Source organism: Sorex araneus, chromosome 3 (genome assembly GCF_027595985.1).
Source record: "Sorex araneus isolate mSorAra2 chromosome 3, mSorAra2.pri, whole genome shotgun sequence".
NCBI classification, from domain to species: Eukaryota; Metazoa; Chordata; class Mammalia; order Eulipotyphla; family Soricidae; genus Sorex; species Sorex araneus.
Genome location: NC_073304.1, coordinates 160,388,707 through 160,407,227, shown reverse-complemented (window position 1 = coordinate 160,407,227; position 18,521 = coordinate 160,388,707). Strand labels below are relative to the sequence as shown.

Here is an 18,521-nt window from a genome sequence, read left to right as displayed (position 1 = left end):
CCGTGGCCCTGCAGGGCGCTGGGTTGTTGGGGCAGAGGCGGCTCAGCGGGTTCTGGACAGCCGCCGTTCCAGTGTCGAGAGCGCTGCTACCTGGCTCTCAGGGACCGTCCTGGCAAACACAGGCTTTACTGAAGAGTCAACTTCTTTGTCACTACAGAAAGGGGGTGGGCACCCCAGTACCTCAGTGCTCTGCTCCCCTCCACACAGGCCAGGCTCTGCAGGTCCAGAGGAGACTGCAAGCCTTCAACCTGGATGGGTTTTTTTTTTTTTTTTGTCTATTTCTTAATGTTAAATTTTAGTTTTTAAATTTCATGGTTTTATCGAATCACTGTCAAAGTACAGTGCTATTCATGATTGGGTTTCAGGCAGGCAAAGTCTCATCAATCCCTGACCCAGTGTCCACTTCCCTCCACCAGTGCCCCCACCCCCACTTGCCCCTCACCCACCAGGGCACCTCTGCCTGTATGAGCCAGCCGGGATGTTCTGTGGCTGACCCCTCATGTGACCAACTGAGGTGAGGGGTTTGGGGCTGCTCCTGAGCGCCCAGGCCACGCAGAGCCGTGGGTCTTCCTGTGTCAGGACCTGCTGGCCAGCCTGCAGTTTGCTCCCAAGGTCGAGTGAGGAGGGGAGCGGTTTTCTGAGTGTCTCCTTGGGAGCCGCTTGTGTCCTTGATGACATCAGCTTCCACAGAGTCGAAACCTTGGGGCTGACGGCGGTTACGGTGGGGCAGAGGTGCCGGCCAAAGTTCTAGAAAGCACGGCTGAGCTGTGGGTAACCGGGAGCCCCTGGTGAGCTGGAGGCGTGTCGGGCAGCATGAGTGGCCCTTGTGGGTTCAGCTGAGCTGAGCCTCTACCCGCTGCCCAGGTCATGAAGAATATGGGACGGGCAAGTTGGGAGCCAGGTGACAAGTCCAGTCCCCAATACCACATGGCCCCAGGGCACTGCCAGCACGATCCTGATGCCCCTGGGCACCCCAGGGCTGGAGCATTGCCAGGAGTTGCCCCTATTTTTACAAAACAAATGGGGTGGTTGCTTTATCTCGAAACTTCCTGTCCCCTGGCTCTGCTCAGTAGCCTGCGTCCAGTGCCGGCCAGCTCCTCCTCTTGGTGTGACCGTGTAGACTGGAGAGGCTGCGGGTGCACACAGTTGCCCCTTCTTCTTTTGAGGGGGGGCCACACCAGTGCTCGGGGCTTTGTGCTTCTGGCCCTGTACTCAGGGATCGCCCCTGGTGAACTGGAGTGGCAAGACAAACGCCTTAACTGGCTGTCCTATCTCACAGACCGGCCGCTATTCCTTGGGGTGTCGGATCTTGTGATCTCAGGGCGTGCCTGGGAGGTAGACAGCCAGTGTGGAAGGCAGAGGCCCCAGGAAGGGCCATGGGGACCCTGGCTGGAGGGGTGAGGGAGGGAGGGGCAGCGAGGGCGGGGGGGGGGGCAGGCAGGCTGCCCGGAAGGTCTGGGATGGGTTCCAGCCCCGATTCCAGATCGCCCAGAATATAGACTTGCAGTCCAGCCTCCGTCCACCAGGGCTTGAGGGCGGTCCCCACCCCCCAGCCCCTGACGCCCCGCCTCCATTCCCACTTGGGGTCATGGGCAGAGGGGCACTCAGGCAAGAAGCCTTATCTCTGGGGAGCAGCAGTGGGTGTGTACTCTGGAAGCAGGGAGCCCTAGAGCTCTACCACCGCTCCCCCCGGCTTCGTGCTCTTGTTTCCGGCGCTGACTGGGGACGGGGGCTTGTTGACTGATGTGAAAAGATGCCCAGTGCCCCCCTGCAGTTGTCATGTCTATGCTGCTGGCAGATCCCCCAGCAGAGCCCTGCAGAGCGTGACTGCCCCAACCCCTCCCTGGCCCCACCTGATGGTACCTGTTGCCTGGGGGCCACGCATGGTGGGACTCACGCGTATTCCTGGTTCTGGGCTCAGAGCATCACTCCTGGGGGTGCTCGGGGACCTATATGGTGTACTGGGGATCGAACTGCAGTTGGCCACATGCTAACCAAGCGCCTTAATCTCCATCCTAGCATTCCAGCCCCACCTTCAGCTGTTTGACCAAGGGAGAAACTGAGGCTTGGGATGCAGAGTCACGCACCTGGAGACTGGCAGGGGAGGAATCAGCTCCAGGCTTGGCACCTCCCCACCCCTCCTGCTCTCCAGGACATAACTCTGGGGGGCAGAGAGAACTCTGGGGACAAACTTATATGTGGCCTGTTCCAGCCACGTGGTATGGTCCATGTGGACGCCGGACCTGTGGATGCTCGTACTTGTGTTTGTGTGTGTGTGAGTGTGTGCACACACATGTGTTTGTGTGCATGTGCACGAATGTGTGTGTGCTTGTGTGGGTGCACATACATGGGTATATGCACATATATGCACGTGTGTGCACGTATGTGTGTGCATGTGCACGCGCGCAGGTGTGTGTGTGTGTGTAGATGACAGGGTCAGTGGGAGGCTGACTGGGCAGTGCAGTTACCTGCATTGAGGCTCCACTCTGAGAGGAGTGGCAGGAGGAGGGGAGGTGGCATTCTGGGTGGCGTCAACACCTCATATCTCTTGACCCGCTGACCCTGGGCCAGAGGTGGTGGCTTCTGGGGGGGTCTCAGGTACCTCTGGGCCAGGCCTGGCCGGGGAAACGTGGCGGGAACTGTAAGCGCCAGCCAGGTGTGCAGCCTGTTCTGCTTTGCTCCTGGGGGCTGCTGCTGGCTCGAGTTGGGGGCGTGGGGGCTGGAGCCGGTGGTCCTGCACGCAGGGAGCGTGCACCCCCAACACGGCCTTTAGCTTTGCCTCCTCAAACCCAGTTTTGTGGACTCCTGGGTGGGCGGCAGGGGCCAGCCCCTGACTGGCTTCTTTGTCTGGACCCCCAGCCCTGCCCAAGGCTCAGGCTTCTCACCCCGGAGTGGAATTCCAAGCATCTGCCGCTCCCCAGCAGACACCAGAGGTAGAGTTTTCAAGTGGCTCCCTGGGGTGGCTGGAGAATGGCAGCTGATAAAGTGGATTGTGTGACTTGGGGTTCAGGAAGTTGCAGTGCCTGGAGGTTTGGGGTTGGGGTACAGTGCAGGGGTGGGGCCCAAAGAGAAAAAAGAGAGTTTTTGTTCCCTGCCACCCTGAAAGCCCTCTTCCTCCCCACTTGGATGGCCAGAGCGAGGTCCCTGCTGCCCACTGGCGGGTGGTCCAGTGGCTCTGTCCGCTGCAGCCTCGAGCAAGCCTGGGGCTCGGGTCAGCAGAGTGCCCTCCCGGACAGTGTGCTTTCAGAATACGGCCAGTGAACTGTGCCCTAGACCGGACCAGAGGGTCTCCGGTGGCCAGTGACTTCCTGTTACGGCCTCATCTTCTCTTCTTGCACTTGCACGGTCTGGTGTTGACCCTGGCCCAGCGACCCACTTGTTCCTGATGCTGTCTTGTAGACGGGTGGGGGGTGGAGGGGCAGGATCTGAAATGTTGGGGTGGGTGGGCTGTTCTGTGAGTGAAGAAGTGAAGGAACCGATATCGAGCTCGTGCCTGGGGGCCGAGGGCTCAGCAGATGCAGAGGCCAGTGGAGAAGGGTGCCCAGGAGACGCTCCAAGGACTGAGCACTGCAGGAGCTCCAGGTTCTGTTCCCAGCACTACAGGGTCCCACGAGCACCGTCGGGGATGATCCCTGAGCACTGAGCCAGGAGTTGCCCCTGGGCATCACCCAGTGTGTGTGTGGGGGGCCCCACCCCCAAATATAAAGAGAAAAGAAATGCTACATGTCCGGAATGTGAGGGGGTCGGGTCTTTCAGCTTGGAGGCCCTGGGTTGGATGGTGCAAGGGGGGAAATAAAAAACCCGAGAGGGATGCAGAGCATCAGGTAGGCGGGAGGGGCGGGCTGCCTCGTCTCTCGCCAGGCCAGAGCCAGGCCGAGGGAGAATGGCCACAAGTTGGCCATCTGTATTCAGAGCCATAGATTTGAGGGGATTATCACCCCCTGCCGCAGCCGCCTCTGGCCTGCCCAGCGCCTGGATCCGGTTCATGGAGCTGACTGCCAGCGCCAGTCCCTCGGGGTATTGGCAGAGCCGAGAGGAAGCAGGCGGGGCAGCGGACACCGGGGCATTCCCGTGTCTTTCCCTGCTGGGAGTGGCCCTCCACTGCCAAGGAAGGGGCCGCAGCCCAGGGCTGCATTAGGAAGGGAAGAAATGGGGGGCTGGAACGATAGCACAGCGGGGAGGGCGTTTGCCTTGCATGTGGCCAACTCGGGTTCGATTCCCAGCATCCACATGGTCCCCTGAGCACTATCAGGAGTAATTCCTGAGTGCAGAGCCAGGAGTAACCCCTGTGCATCGCCAGGTGTGACCCAAAAAGCAAAAGAAAAAAAAAGAAAAAAAAAGGGAAAAAAACAAAGTACAACAACAACACTCCAAACCCTTAGTTCTGACATCAGAGTGTGGGTGGGGTGTGGGGTGTGTCAGAAGTGAAGACTGAACTTGTCTTCCTGGAACAGATACTGTGATGCAAACCCAAAGAGTAACGACTTCCCTGTGGGACTATAGCCCCATGCCGGGGAGGCCAGACTGCCAGGGAGCTAGCGATGCCATCCTGGCATGCCATGGAGAACCCAGCTGTGGGCACTGAAGGTGTTGGAAGCTTCTGGCAGGGCCCTGGGGAGCTGGGGACGATCTTCTGAGGAAGGGGCCACTCCTGCTGTGATGGCTGCTTCCTCGGGAGCCAACTGGGGGGCTTCATGGAGGCTTGGGGCCAGGAGCCTTTCCAGGATGGAGGAGAGAGTGGCTGGGACCCTGGGCCCAGGACTGACCGGTTGTCACCTCTGGTAGGGGACATGACCCCTACAGGGCAGAGCTTATGAGGGGACACCCACAGTGTCCAGCAGGGCACCCTCAAGGTGACAGGCTGGGGGTGAAGGGGGCAACCTGTTTCCATTGAACAGCCAGGGGGACCCAGGACAGCCCCCAGAAGCTGCTTCTCTGGCCCCCACCCCTAGCAGTTGCAGTGCGGCGGGGCACCACACCTCTTAGCACCCGGCACGCCCCTTACGGTTATGGGGTGGGAGATGGTCTTTGTCTTCGTGGTGTTTGCTTCTGCTTTGGAGTCATCATCGGCCCTCCAGTTTCAGTCATTATTTTACTCTTTGGGTTTGCATCACAGTATCTGTTCCGGGAAGACAAGTTCAGTCTTCACGTCTGACACACCCAGACCCCACCCACTCTCTGACGTCAGAACTAAGGGTTTGGAGTGTTGCTGTTGTTCTTGTACTTTATTTCTTCCCTCCGTCTAACTTATTGGTTTTGCTTTGAAGCCACACCCAGTGGTGCTCAGGGCTCACTCGCGGCTCACTCCTGGCTCTGCTCTTAGGGCTCACTCCTGGCTCTGTGCTCAGGGCTCTGTGCTCAGGGCTCACTCCTGGCTCTGTGCTCAGGGCTCACTCCTGGCTCTGTGCTCAGGGCTCACTCCCGGCTCTGTGCTCAGGGCTCACTCCTGGCTCTGTGCTTAGGGCTCACTCCTGGCCCACTCAGGCACTGCGGGAGATTGAGCCCAAGTCGGTTGCATGCAGGGCAAATGCCCTATCTACTGTACTATCATCATGACCCCCTGATTTTTCAAAAAAATTCTGTTTGAGGGGGGCTACACCCAGCAGTGCTTGGGGGCTGCCCCTGGCTCAACGCTTGGGGTGTTGCTCCTAATGGTGATCAGGGGACCCTGCAATGCCGGGATGGGACCTGGGCCTCTGGCATCAAAGCCTGAGCTCATCCCATCGAACCATCTCCCCACCCCACCCTTTCCTTTTTTGGGAAACTGGTTTATTTTTCATCCATTCTTCATCTTATAGACGCTCAGGGGCATACCTTGGCACCTGTGAGTCCAGACTCGCAGCATCCACCGCCGAGACATCATAAACGTTGTTAATCTCTGCTCATTGCTGGTCTGTCCGACATTTGAAAAGCACCGGCTACCTTCCAGGCTCCGTAATAACAGGGTCTGGAGCCAGAGACCCCAGCCAAAGAGGCCAGAGTCATATGGGCAAGACACACAAGCACATAATTATATGAGCCGAAATTATATTCTGGGGTGCTCAGGTACTTAGATAAGACACGAGCTGTAAACAGTCTCTGAGGTCAGAGGTCAGAGGATGATGGGGTTAGGACAGAGTTTGTAAGCCGGGGGCACAGGTGGACACCACATCCATGGAAGTCGTGGCTGGAGACTAGGCTGGTATGGGATGGAGCAGTTGGGGGTGACACGGGAAGGACTCAAGGTTGGAGGGGAGCCCCGGTGAGGAGAAGGTTGAGAAGTGCTATGTTAGCCGGGCCGGTCAATAACCAGGTAATAGGAAGTGATGTCATCACCTGTTAATTGCTAACACCAGGTCGACATACAATTCTTGGGGCCCAAAATTTGGGTTGTGGGGAGGGCTGCTTAAACTCTATTTCCTCGTGACCCTGCTTCGGCCTGAGAAGTGGAACCCGGGTGAGCTCAGTGTCTGAGCTTCTCAGTGAAGTGAAGACAGAAACAGACATTTCTCAGGGCCGGCCATGGGGAGGCCACTGGTGACCTCAGCTGCAACCCCCTCAGCAGGAGGGAGCCGGGGAGGGCTCCGTGGCTAGGCGTGCCTGCCTCGAGGGCTTGAGTTCCGTCCCTGGTACGTCCTGCCTGGCAGCTCTGCCATCTGGGGACGCAGGTGCCCACGGCAGCCAGGCTGTGCTGACACCGCCGCTGAAGGGTGGGACCCCAGCCTGTGCCCCTGTGCTCCTCCTCCGCCTTCCTGTGCTGCTGCTCAGGACTGGTAAGCCACATCCTCCTGAGGGTCCCCGGGTGCCTCAGGGGCGTCAGCCTCGCTTCCTCTTGCTACAGCGCACCTGCCCAGGACCCAAGTCCAGCTGCTCTCCACGTCCATCTTTCTGCACCCTGAGACCCGATTCTGTCCTCGAGGGTGTTTGCCCTCTTCCTCTCAGCCTGGGAATGTGATTCTCAGCAGAGAACTGGGCCTTCCTGCCCTGAGCAGCTTGACTGAGGGGTTGGGGGTATGGGTCTCCCTGATCATTGGAGGCAGGGACAGGAGGGGGGTATACTGGCCATTAGGTGGGGGGACGGCTCTGCGCCTGCCCTCCCACTCCAAAATCCTGCTATCCTTCCTGCTGTGTTCTTTCTTTCTTCCTTCCTTCCTTTCTTTCTTTCTTTCTTTCTTTCTTTCTTTCTTTCTTTCTTTCTTTCTTTCTTTCTTTCTTTCTTTCCTTTCTTTCTTTCTTTCTTTCTTTCTTTCTTTCTTTCTTTCTTTCTTTCTTTCTTTCTTTCTTTCTTTCTTTCTTCCTTCCTTCCTTCCTTCCTTCCTTTCTTTCTTTTCTTTCTTTCTTCCTTTCTCCTCCCTCCCTCCCTCCCACCCTCCCTCCCTCCCTTCTTTCCTTCCTTCCTTTCTTTCTTTCTTTCTTTCTTTCTTTCTTTCTTTCTTTCTTTCTTTCTTTCTTTCTTTCTTTCTTTCTTTCTTTCTTCCTTCCTTCCTTCCTTCCTTTTCTTTCTTTCTTCCTTTCTCCTCCCTCCCTCCCTCCCACCCTCCCCTCCCTCCCTTCTTTCCTTCCTTCCTTCCTTCCTTCCTTCCTTCCTTCCTTCCTTCCTTCCTTTCTTTCTTTCTTTCTTTCTTTCTTTCTTTCTTTCTTTCTTTCTTTCTTTCTTCCTTCCTTCCTTCCTTCCTTCCTTCCTTCCTTCCTTCCTTCCTTCCTTTCTTTCTTCCTTCCTTTCTTTCTTTCTTTCTTTCTTTCTTTCTTTCTTTCTTTCTTTCTTTCTTTCTTTCTTTCTTTCTTTCTTTCTTTCTTTCTTTCTTTCTTTCTTTCTTTCTTTCTTTCTTCCTTTCTTTCCTGTTGGGGGGGAAACAACCTGAAGTGCTCAAGGCTCACTCCTGGCTCTGCACTCAAGGATCACTCCTTGGTGGGCTTGGGGGATGCCAGGATCGAACCCAAGTCAACTTCATGCAAGGCAAAGGCCTTGCCAATTGTTCTGTCTCTCTGGCCCCTCTTACTCCCCTTCATTCTCGGGGGGACTGGCCTGCCAGGGGGGACAGCTGCTGGGAGTGGCCGCCCCGGACCCTGAGCCAGTGGGCGGGCCTGCTGAGCACCCCTCTTGGCTTGGGGTGGGCTGGGCGAATGAAAGCCCCTGTGGGACTTCCTGGAGCAAGCCCCCGGACTAGTGGGGGTGCCTGGTAACCAGCAGCAGTGCGGGAAGCAGATGGGCCAGAACCGAGCTGTGCCCGCGAGATCCTGCTGCCCCTCCCCGCTGCTCCCCTCGGCTATCAGAGTCTGCTGCGAGACCGGCTCTGGATTTCTGGGGCTGCCGGGGTCCCTGGACACTCAGGCCATTGTTCCAGCTCAGCGGTGCCCCAAATTGTAGGAGGGTGAGCCTCTCCCTCCATCACAGGGAGAACAGGGCGCCAGGGTGGGAGCTGCCGGGGCCTGGGATCTCCCTGTCTGTGGCATGGGGTCCCTGGAATCCCCCGAGGCTGACCAGGGTGAGTCTGGCCGCTCTGACATGGCTGCCCTGGAGCTCTGCGCTTGCCAGGAGACGGGGCTGGTGGGGCTGTGTCCTCACACCTGCTGGTTTCTGGGCTGGAGCGATTGTGTGACCGTGACTTCCTCCTCCTAGGTGGCCCGAGGCAGCCAGGATGACAGCTGTCCCCAGGAACCCTGCTATCTGCTGAAAAACATGATTAGCAAGTCCCGTGAGTATTGAGTATTCTCCCAGCGCCCCTGAACGGACCCCCTTGTGCAGGCGTTAGAAGCATCCCAGGGGGCCACGAAGGGGCAGGCAGGGAACCCGTCTTCCCTTCGGTCAGTTGTAAACCTAGTGCTGGGAAACTAGGACCAAGTGAAGGCTACCAGCTGGTCAGCCTGGTCTGGGGGGACAGGGGTCTAAAACCGAGGAGGGAGGGGCTCCTTTGGAGAGCACTGGCCTTGCCGGCCTGAAGCCTTAGCTCCCGGGCGCTGCAGTAATTATAGAACTAAAGGGAAGCTGGCAGGGGCGAGGGAGCCCACCCCGCCGCAGCCCTCCTTCCTCCACCCTGCAGGCTGGAAGCTCCTGGCCATGCTGGCTCTGGTCCTGGGCGTCATGGCGTGGTACTCCATCTCCTGGGAAGACAGGTACTTCCAGCCGTGAGTCCTCTTTCCATGTTCTTCCAGTGCTCTCCACACCTGGGGCTGGGGGATGGCACCTCCTGGGTCGGGGGTCCTCGGGGGGCTGCTGAGGTCGGAGATCCCGGGGGCCTTCTCCTGGGATTGCAGGTGGGGGGTTAGGGCGGGAGTTAGGGGTCAGTGTGGATTGGGTCCTCCTCCATCACTTGGTCCCAAGGGGAACTTGGGGATGGAGAAGAGAGAAGAGAGGGTACGGTCCATGTTTTGCATGCGGCTGACCCCATTTCAATCCATGGCACCACATGGTCCCTTGAGCATTGCTGTGCATAGTCCTGGGACGTGGCCTCTGGGCGTGGCCCACGTAATACTCAGCAGTGCAGGGCACCAGCCCCAGTTTCTTGCATTGAACCGGTGGACCATGGAGCTCTGTGGGGAGGGGGGTCCCCAAAACTAAGCAAAACAGGAAGCTGTGCAAGGGTGTTGGTGACAGAACCCTGCCCGTTCCTCTCTCCGTCCCCAGCTTTTACTTTCCCGTCCCGGAGAAGAAGGCGCTGTGCCTGCAGGGCGAGACGGAGCCCAAGGTCTCCCAGCTCTTCGGCAAGTAAGGACCTGGCCCAGGGTCTCGGGAGTGGCCGCGCTGGTGGACACGGGTTAGGTGCAGTGCTCGGGCGGCCGAGGGCATCTCTGTCTCCTCTTATTCATCGGCCAGACTCAGTCCCTGGCATGAAGAAGCTCTTTCTCCTCCCCGCCCGCTTTCATCTCTGTGCAGTTCCTCCCGAGATCAGCCCTTCTTCCTGCAGCTAAAGGACTATTTCTGGGTCAACACCCCCTCGGCCTACGAGCTCCCCTTCGGGACCAAGGGAAGTGGTACGTACTGGCCCAACAGCCTAGGAACTGGGGGCTCCCCTCACCCCACCACTCCTTGTTCTCTGCCCCCCGCCCATGGCCCCGTGCCCATGTTCGGGGACGGAGAGGCAGAGGCAGGAGGGTCTGCGGGCCCCCCTGCTCACAGACCCTGTCTGCCTTCTACAGAGAACCATCTAGTGCGGGTTCTGGCCATCACCAGCTACTCCATCCCCGAGAGCATCCGGAGGTAAGGAGGTGCCCGCGCTCTGCCAGGCAGCCTGCCCGGGATCCGCCCAGGGAGCCCTCCTGTCTCTGCTCCCTAGGGGCCAATTTGACCCTTTTCATCTGCCTGTCTCCGGGGAAGCCGTGCGTCCATGCCCACAGTAACTGAGGCCCAGGCCCTGCGGGGACCGCTGTGGCAACAGGCGGGCTCAGACAGTGGGCAAAGGCCCCGGAAGGGCTCAGAGCCCTGCCTGGTGAGGCTTCGCAGCTCAGAGCTGGGGGAGCTGGGGGCCAGGGCGGCATCCCGCGCCTGGCTGTACTGGGGACTATGGAACTATCCCACTCCTGGCCGGTCTGGGTACCACGGTGCCATCCCACACCTGGCCGTGCTGGGGGATCAAACGTGGGGCACACAATACTGGGGGATCAAACGTGGGGCGTCATCGGCCCTTGGAACCATCTCCTCAGCCCCGAGAGGGGGTCTCTTAATGGTGGTCTCTGAGCACCTTCTCTCCTCTCCCCTCCTCTGTGCTCTCTCTCTCCGCTCTCTGGAAGGGCCACTGAGCCAGCTCACCTGTAAGCAGGAACCCTGGGACCTGTCTGGGCCCCGGGGAGCAGGCGCCCCGGGTCTGGGAGGGGGGGGTCCCAAGCCAGCCCCCAGCAGGCAGGAGCAGCGGTGAGGAGGCCCCCTGGGTCTGACCGTCCCGCTCCCATGGCAGCCTCAAGTGCCGTCGCTGTGTGGTGGTGGGCAACGGACCACGGCTCCGCAACAGCTCCCTGGGCGGCGCCATCAACAAGTACGACGTGGTCATCAGGTGGGTGCGGCCGCCGCCCGCTCCTGGGGGCCACAACCTGGGGGCCAGGCCCCGGCGCGGTGGGCTCTGCTGACCGGCCCCCTCCACCTCCTCCTCCTCGCCCACCTCCCCAGGCTGAACAATGCCCCGGTGGCCGGCTACGAGGGAGACGTGGGCAACAAAACCACCATGCGTCTCTTCTACCCCGAGTCGGCCCACTTCGACCCGCAGGTGGAGAACAACCCCGACACGCTCTTCGTGCTGGTGGCCTTCAAGGCGCTGGACTTCCACTGGATCGAGACCATCTTGAGAGATAAGAAGCGGGTGAGCGGAGGGGCCAGGGTCCACCACTGTCCCACGGGCCCAGGAGGAGCTGCCACCTTGGGACAGGCTCAGAAGGTAGCCGGGACTTGTCCCTTGGCACCCCGGAAGCTGGCACCCGGAAGCTGGCACCCGGAAGCTGGCACCGCCCGGGTCCTTCCTCACTGGGCCTTGGTGGGACGCTGAGCCTTTAAGCGTGCATGTCTGCCACGGCTGACCCAGCCTCAGACTCAAGCCCCCGCTTACTATGTGGCTCTCCCCTTTCTTGCCTTTAAAAAACATTTTTTTTCCTGATCCACCTGGTGGTGCTCAGGGCTATGTGCCCAGGGATCACTCCTGGCAATGCCCGGGGTCAAACCCGGGTCGGATACATACAAAGCAAGTGCCTTACCTGCTGTATTAGTTCTCCAGCCCCTCCTTAATAACTGGTTTTGAAGTCGCCCAAGCAGTGCTTAGGACGTCCCCGGGCCCTGCCCTCATGGTGATTCTCAGCCTCCCTGGATAGTGGTTCACTGTTGTGTGTGTGTGTGTGTGTGTGTGTGTGTGTGTGTATTTTGTTTTGCTTTGCTTTGCTTTTTGGGTCACACCCAGCGATGCACAGGGGTTACTCCTGGCTCTGCACTCAGGAATCACTCTTAGTGGTACTCAGGAGACCAATATGGGATGCTGGGAATCAAATCCTGGTCAGTTGCCGACAAGGCAGGCGCCCTCCCTGCTGAATTATCGCTTCAGTTCCCTTGAGAGTCTTAATGGACTCCTGCTACCACATTTATTTACAAGTGAAATGGAGAGGTTTATGCCAACTCTATTGTTTGTTTGTTTTTTTTAATTTATTTGGTATTTTGGGCCACACCCAGCAGTACTCAGGGCTGACTCCTGGCTCTGCCCTCCCCGCTGTACTATTGCTCCGGCCCCAGCAGTTCACTGTTTGAGGCTCGAGACCATGGGGCTGTTCGGGCCCTGGGTACCAGGGGTTTCCCGGGTCGGCCCTGTGGTGCTCAGGGGGCCTGTGTGGTGCGGAGGTAGAACAGAGGTAGCGGCACATGTGGTCAGTGCCTTCCCCCATCCTGTCTCTCCAGCGCCCGCTCCTCCTCTCCCCATCCCTCTGCCTCCTCATCTTTGGTGTTGACCCTTCACCTCCCTCCCCTCACTCCGTTCCCGAGGGCCTCTGCCTTCTTGTGGACCCCAGCCCCAGCCTCAGCACCACCAGGTCAGACTTAAGAAACAGGTCGTGGGGCCAGAGACATCGCTGCATGCAGGCTTAGCATGGGGGCGGCTCATGTTCGAGGCCCCGCACCACATGGTCCCCCAGACACTGTGTGGGAGCACAGAGCTGCGAGTAGGTCCTGAGCACCCCTGGGCTGGCCCAAAGAAGGGAGACTGGTCATCGGGACATGGCACCCAGGACAGTGCACATGCCTGGCATGTGTGCGAGGCCTTGAGTGGCATCCCCCCCATCACTGCATGCCCCCCCACCAGCACCCCAAGCATTGCTGAGAGCAGCCTATGCGACCCCGGCAGAGCTGAACCAGGATGCCCTCTCCCCTCCCCCCTCCCTAGGTGGGCAAGGGCTTCTGGAAACAGCCCCCCCTCATCTGGAAAGTGAACCCCGAGCAGATTCGGATCCTCAACCCCTTCTTCATGGAAGTCGCAGCCGAGAAACTGCTCAACCTCCCGGTGCAGCAACCACGGAGGCTAAAGCAGGTGACACTGGGGGCCAGGGCGGGGTCCTGGGTGGACGGGCAGGAACTTCTTGCAGCCAGAGGAAGCTCGGAGGGCCCCAAGGAGGGGGCGTAGAAACGGTTGCAGCTGGTGTCTGGCTGGCACCCGCCGGAGGCCAAGTTCGGTTCAGCAGAGGAGAGCCAGTTTTGAGAACCGTGGGGTGTCTCCCAAGCAGGGGCTCAGGGGAGGGTGCCCGCTGGGCTGATAAACCAGCGAGGGGATTGCTGTTCTAGATGAGCTTCTTTTCAACTCCCACCCGCTTTGTCCTGGGGCAGCTGGAGCTGAGCGAGTTCACGAGTCTGAGTGGGAGGGTCACCCGGCCGGTCACGGTTTGGGGTACTGTGCCAACGGGGCGAGTCCTGGTGCTCTTGGGCAAGTGAAGCTTTCCTCATGGGTCTCCCCCACACTTGCATGACATCTTCTGAGTCCCCGGAGAATCGAGTCTGTTTCCCTGCTCGCCAGAGCTAGGATTCACCTCGGGCTGGGGCCCCCCATTTTCTTCTCTGCAGGGTGGGAGTATATTGGTACTGACCCTCTGGGCCACTGTAGGCCTGCCCCCACGAGTGTCCGCAGCAGGCCTTAGGACACATTCACCAATTTTTGTTTTGTTTAGTTTGGGGGCCACACCCAGCAATGCTCAGGGCTTCCTCCTGGCTCTGCACTCAGGAATTATTCCTGGCGGTGCTTGGGGGGCCGTGTGGGATGCCGGGGATCAAACCCAGGTTGGCTGTGTGCAAGGCAGACACCCTGCCCACCATACTATCACTCTGGCTCTTCATTCACCATCATTCACCAATTTTTGCTCTTTATTTTACTTAAATTTGCGGGGGGGGGGGGAGAACACACCCCCAACAGTGCTCAGGGCTTACTCCCAGCTTTGCACTCAGGAATTACTCCTGGCGGTGCTCAGGGGCACATAGGGGATGCCGGGAATTGAACCCAGGTTGGCTGTGTGCAAGGCCAGAACCCTATCTTTACTATCATTCCAGCCTCTGCATTTTTGGGGGGAGTGGGGCTACAACCCAGGGGCCTCTCCTAGCTCTGTATGTGGGGGTTCATCCCGAGCTTGGGGGACCACGAGGGGCTAGAGTTGAAGCCAGGCATGAGCTCAGCCCGCTGAGCATTTCTCTCTCTGGTCCCAACACATCTGCCTCATTGGAACAAACCGTTAGTTGAGTGTTCATCTGCTTTCGATCAGCTTTGTCTGCGCAGTGCCCGCTCGGAGGCTGCTCAGCGCCAGGCCCCCATTCGAGTCCTCGGGGGTGTGAGGACGCATCCGCACACAGCGGGCAGCAGGGACTGGCACTGCCCCAGCAGAGTTTGACGGTTGCGGGTACTGGTCCATGGGGTCTCTGGGAGACGGGCCTGGAGCTGGACCCGGGAGAGGGCCCTGTGTTGTGTTGGGCAGAGAACTGGGCAAAGGCGTGGAGCTTTTCTGCAGCCGGGAGTGAGTTCTTGGGCAAGAGCAACTGAGGGCAGCCAACGGGCTTCTGGGTTCCTAGTGGGTGTGTGGGGCAAAGCGTGAAGGGTGGGGACAGAAGTGTGAGAAGTCCTGGAGCCAGCGCTGGGGTCACTGTGGGGTCTGCTTTGTTCTCCTCTTGTATCTGGCACCTCCCTGAGTTTGCTTATGACTTAGAGTAATACCCAGGGCTGGAGTGTGGAGTGATCGGACAGCGGGTAGGATGCTTCCTTACCTTGCACGCAGCCAGTCCTGGTTCGAGCCCTGCCAGGTGTGATTCCTGAGCACTGAGTCAGGAAGAGCGCCTAAGCACCACCAGGTGTGGCACGAAAGCCAGAAACAAAGCAAAGAGCCGTTTACCAGCTGCTGGCCGTGCTCTGCCAGGGAGCCTCGGGGCTGACATCCAGCCGGCAGCCTGACTCCAGGGACACAGCCACCAGCACTCAGGGGGTTCAGACCCAGGGCTCCCGGTTGCCACACTTGCGCTCCCATTCTCGAAGCTCTCTGCCCTGCCCTGTGCCTGAGGGCAGCCAACAGGCTTCTGGGTTCCTAGTGGGTGTGTGGGGCAAAGCGTGAAGGGTGGGAACAGAGGTGTGAGAAGTCCCGGAGCCAGCGCTGGGGTCACTGTGGGATCTGCTTTGTTCTCGTGTCTGGCACTTCCCTGAGTTTTATGACTCCCAGGGCTGGAGTGATCAGACCTGCAGATGCTAGGTCGGGCATTTTCTACAGGAGCCTGAGCTCCTCCAGCCCTCACAAAAGCACTCTGGGAGACATTCTCCCTAGCCCCATTTTACAGAAGGAAAAACTGAGGCTTATGATTGTCAAGCCGCTTGTACCAGGCTGTGCCCGCTTCCCGGGAGAACCCTACCTCTCTCAGAAACCTGGGTGTCCCCTGATCCGGGGCCATGTGCTAGCACTGAGAGCAGGAGTAGCCCTTCTGCCCAGAGGGGATGCAGGACATTCACGTCCAGCCTCAGAGCTGCTCTGCATCCTCAGTCCATCTTTGGGAGACCAGCTTCCAGGGGCCCCTGAGCGCCCCACCCTCATACAGGAGCATCCCCGCCTTCCCCCTCACTGGCTTTACCCCACGCTCTTTTCCACCTCTCCTGTCGCTGCAGCCTGGACTTCCTGCCCGGCCTTTGCCCACCTTGACCACCCCGGTCATCTTCTCCAGCTCATAGGCTGCTGGTCCATGTCCATCCCCTTCCAGCCAGTCCTGCCCGACCCGACTCCAGAAACTCACCACACCCGGGGTCTTGCCCACCTGTGCTTCCTCCTAGTCCAGTGTGTTTCCATCCACCAGGTCCAAGGTGGGACTCTGGGCTGAGCCGGGCCGGGAGAGTAGCTCGAGCAAGAGAACACGTGCATCACAAGTGCAAGGCCCTGAGTCCCAGCCCAGCACCAGGGGGCCTGAGCACAGAACCACCATGTCCACACTGCTTGGCCGAGCATCGCTGGGACTAGTCAGGAGCTCCCAGGCCCCACTGCGGGATGGTTCCTATTAAAATATGGGAGTTGGGGGCTGGAGCAGTAGTACAGCAGGTGGGACGCTTGCCTTGCATACCACTGACCTGGGTTCGATCCCCAGAGTTCCATATGGTCCTCCAAGCACCACCACGAGTAACCCCTGAGAATCACCGGTGTGCCTCCCCCCAAAAATAATAGAGCCAGGCCAGAAAACAGCACAGCAGTGAGGGTTTGTACCTAACATGTGGCTGACCCTGGTTCAATTTCTGACACCTCATGGTCCCCCAAGCACCACCAGGGGCTGCCCTGAAGGCCTCCAGCCCTGCCAGAATGTCCCAGGAGTCCCTGGTACAGCAGGGATGGAGAAGCTCCACAGACAGCGTGGTTGGCTGGGAATCACCAGAGGGGGCACCCAGACCTACCCCATAAAATAAAAATAAATTAGAAAGTAAAAAAGGAAGGGGCCAGAGTGGTAGTACAACGGGGAAGGCACTTGCCCTGCGTGTGGCTGACCGGGTTGGATCCTGGGCACATTACACAGTCCCCCGAGCCTGCCAGGAATGCTCCCCGAGCACAGAGCCGGGAGTAAGCTCTGTGTACTGCGGGGTGTGGCCCAAAACACCAAATTAAAAAAAACAAACAAACAATAGAGTTGGCATAAACCTCTCCATTTCACTTGTAAAATAAATGTGGTAGCAGAAGTCCATTAAGACTCTCAAGGGGACAGCAGCGATAGTACAGTGAGGAGGGCGCTTGCCTGGTCTGTCTGAGCCGGGTTGGATCCCCGGCATCCCTTATGGTCCCCCAGACACCTCCAGGAGTGATGCCTGAGTGCAGAGCCAGGAGTGACCCCTGAGCATCTCCGGATGTGTCCCTAAAACAAAAAAGACTCTCAAGGACCCTTGACCTGGAGAGTGGGTACAGCCCGTGGAGCCCAGAGAGGGGATGGTCCATGGGGGGTCCAGCCTGGTGACAGGGTCTGAACCTGGGGCTCAGCCCCAAGGGTGTGAGAGGTGACACGGGAGAATTGGCTTGACTGTTGTCCTGGAGCTGGGGGCCTCTAAGAGCTAACAGTGAGCTCCCGCAGCTGACGCCAGTGGGGACGCAGGACCCAGGCCTGCAAACACAGGGATAGGGTCTCCCAGGGACATGGCGTGACCTGGAAGTGAATGCTCTGTGCTTCTAGCCAAGAACCCGTCAGCTGCCGGCTGGACTCCCCAAAACAACAGTAACAACAAAAACAAAACATGATGTCTAGCACATAGAAAGTGCACAAAATAGCAGATACTGGGTCCTCATCACTGGAAAACCCACCTCCCCAGGGCTGAGCTGTTCTTTGTGTGAGAACTAGCAGCACTGCTCAAATCTCGGCACTGGGGCCCTACATGAGGATGCCGCACATGCAGCAAGTCAGACCAGTGGCTTCCGCTCCTGGCACTGCCTGTCCCCCCAGATACCACCAAGTGTAGTCCCCAGGACTCCCCAAGAACCTCCCCTCATAGCAGCATGAAAAAAGAAACTGTAGCACTGTCACTGTCATCCCGTTGCTCATCCATTTGCTCCAGCGGGCACCAGTAACGTCTCCATTGTGAGACTTGTTGTTACTGTGTTTGGCATATTCAATACGCCATGGGTAGCTTGCCAGGCTCTGCTGTGCGGGCGGGATACTCTCGGTAGCTTGCCGGGCTCTCCAGGAGGGACGGAGGAATCGAACCTGGGTCGGCCACATGCAAGGCAAACGCCCTACCCACTATGCTATTGCAATAGAATATTATTATTATTTTTTGGGGTGGGGGCTGGAGCAATAGCACAGCGGGTAGGGTGTTTGCCTTGCACGCGGCCGACCCAGGTTCTGTCCCCATCACCACCTGTTGTCCCCTGAGCCCTGCCAGGAGTGATCCCTGGGTACAGCGCCAGGAGCGGGAGTAAGCCATAAGCACCACTGGGGGTGGCCGAAAACCAAAATAAAACAGCAGAGAGAAGCAGACCGAGAAGCACAGAGCCCAGCGAGCGAGATACATGTTTAAGGGAGAACAGGGGCTTGAAGAGCGAGGTGAAAACAGAAAGTATATACATGGATGAATTCAAACAAAGGGCGAGGGGACAGTCCAAAGGCACACACTTGGCTTGGCATGCCAGCTCCCGATTCGATCCATAGCACCGCACGGTCCTGGCAGCAACCGCACCCCAAGCCGGGAATAGCCCCTGAGCACTGCAGGGTGTGGCTCCCCGCAAGACAGTCAGGGGTGGGTCTCCTGGCTCCCTGGCTGGCCCCGTGGTCCTCCTCAGGAGCCATGGGGCTGGGGGCCGCAGGGGAGGGGACGGGACAGGGAGTTCCAGTCTGAAGTCCTGCAGGGCGCCCATCCAACAGAACTCCTCCCCCGCTCCCCTTAACACTGCCCTCCGCCCCCCAGAAGCCCACCACGGGCCTGCTGGCCATCACCTTGGCCCTCCACCTGTGCGACCAGGTGCACATCGCTGGCTTCGGCTACCCCGACGCCTTCCACAAGAGACAGTCCATCCACTACTACGAGCAGATCACGCTCAAGTCCATGGCAGTAAGTGGCCCCCTCGAGGCGGCGGGGGACGGGATTTCTGAGTGCCCA

At 58.8% G+C, this 18,521-nt stretch overlaps 1 protein-coding gene across 6 annotated transcripts in view; it reads left to right on the top strand.

The window, feature by feature from the left end:
• The window catches only part of ST3GAL4 (ST3 beta-galactoside alpha-2,3-sialyltransferase 4), a 32,064-nt gene that overhangs the window by 12,814 nt on the left and 729 nt on the right, over window positions 1-18,521 (top strand). Inside the window, exons 2-10 of one of the 6 annotated variants that reach the window (XM_055131675.1) lie at window positions 8,600-8,675; window positions 9,021-9,093; window positions 9,605-9,685; window positions 9,854-9,951; window positions 10,117-10,177; window positions 10,872-10,967; window positions 11,081-11,270; window positions 12,828-12,971; window positions 18,330-18,473. In XM_055131675.1, the coding sequence (XP_054987650.1) occupies window positions 8,660-8,675; window positions 9,021-9,093; window positions 9,605-9,685; window positions 9,854-9,951; window positions 10,117-10,177; window positions 10,872-10,967; window positions 11,081-11,270; window positions 12,828-12,971; window positions 18,330-18,473 (903 nt within the window). In that variant the 5' untranslated portion in view covers window positions 8,600-8,659. Of the gene's footprint in view, window positions 1-8,599; window positions 8,676-8,998; window positions 9,106-9,604; window positions 9,686-9,793; window positions 9,952-10,116; window positions 10,178-10,871; window positions 10,968-11,080; window positions 11,271-12,827; window positions 12,972-18,329; window positions 18,474-18,521 lie in introns of those variants that run through there. The other 5 variants (XM_055131670.1, XM_055131674.1, XM_055131669.1 and 2 more) reach the window with 5 other exon arrangements.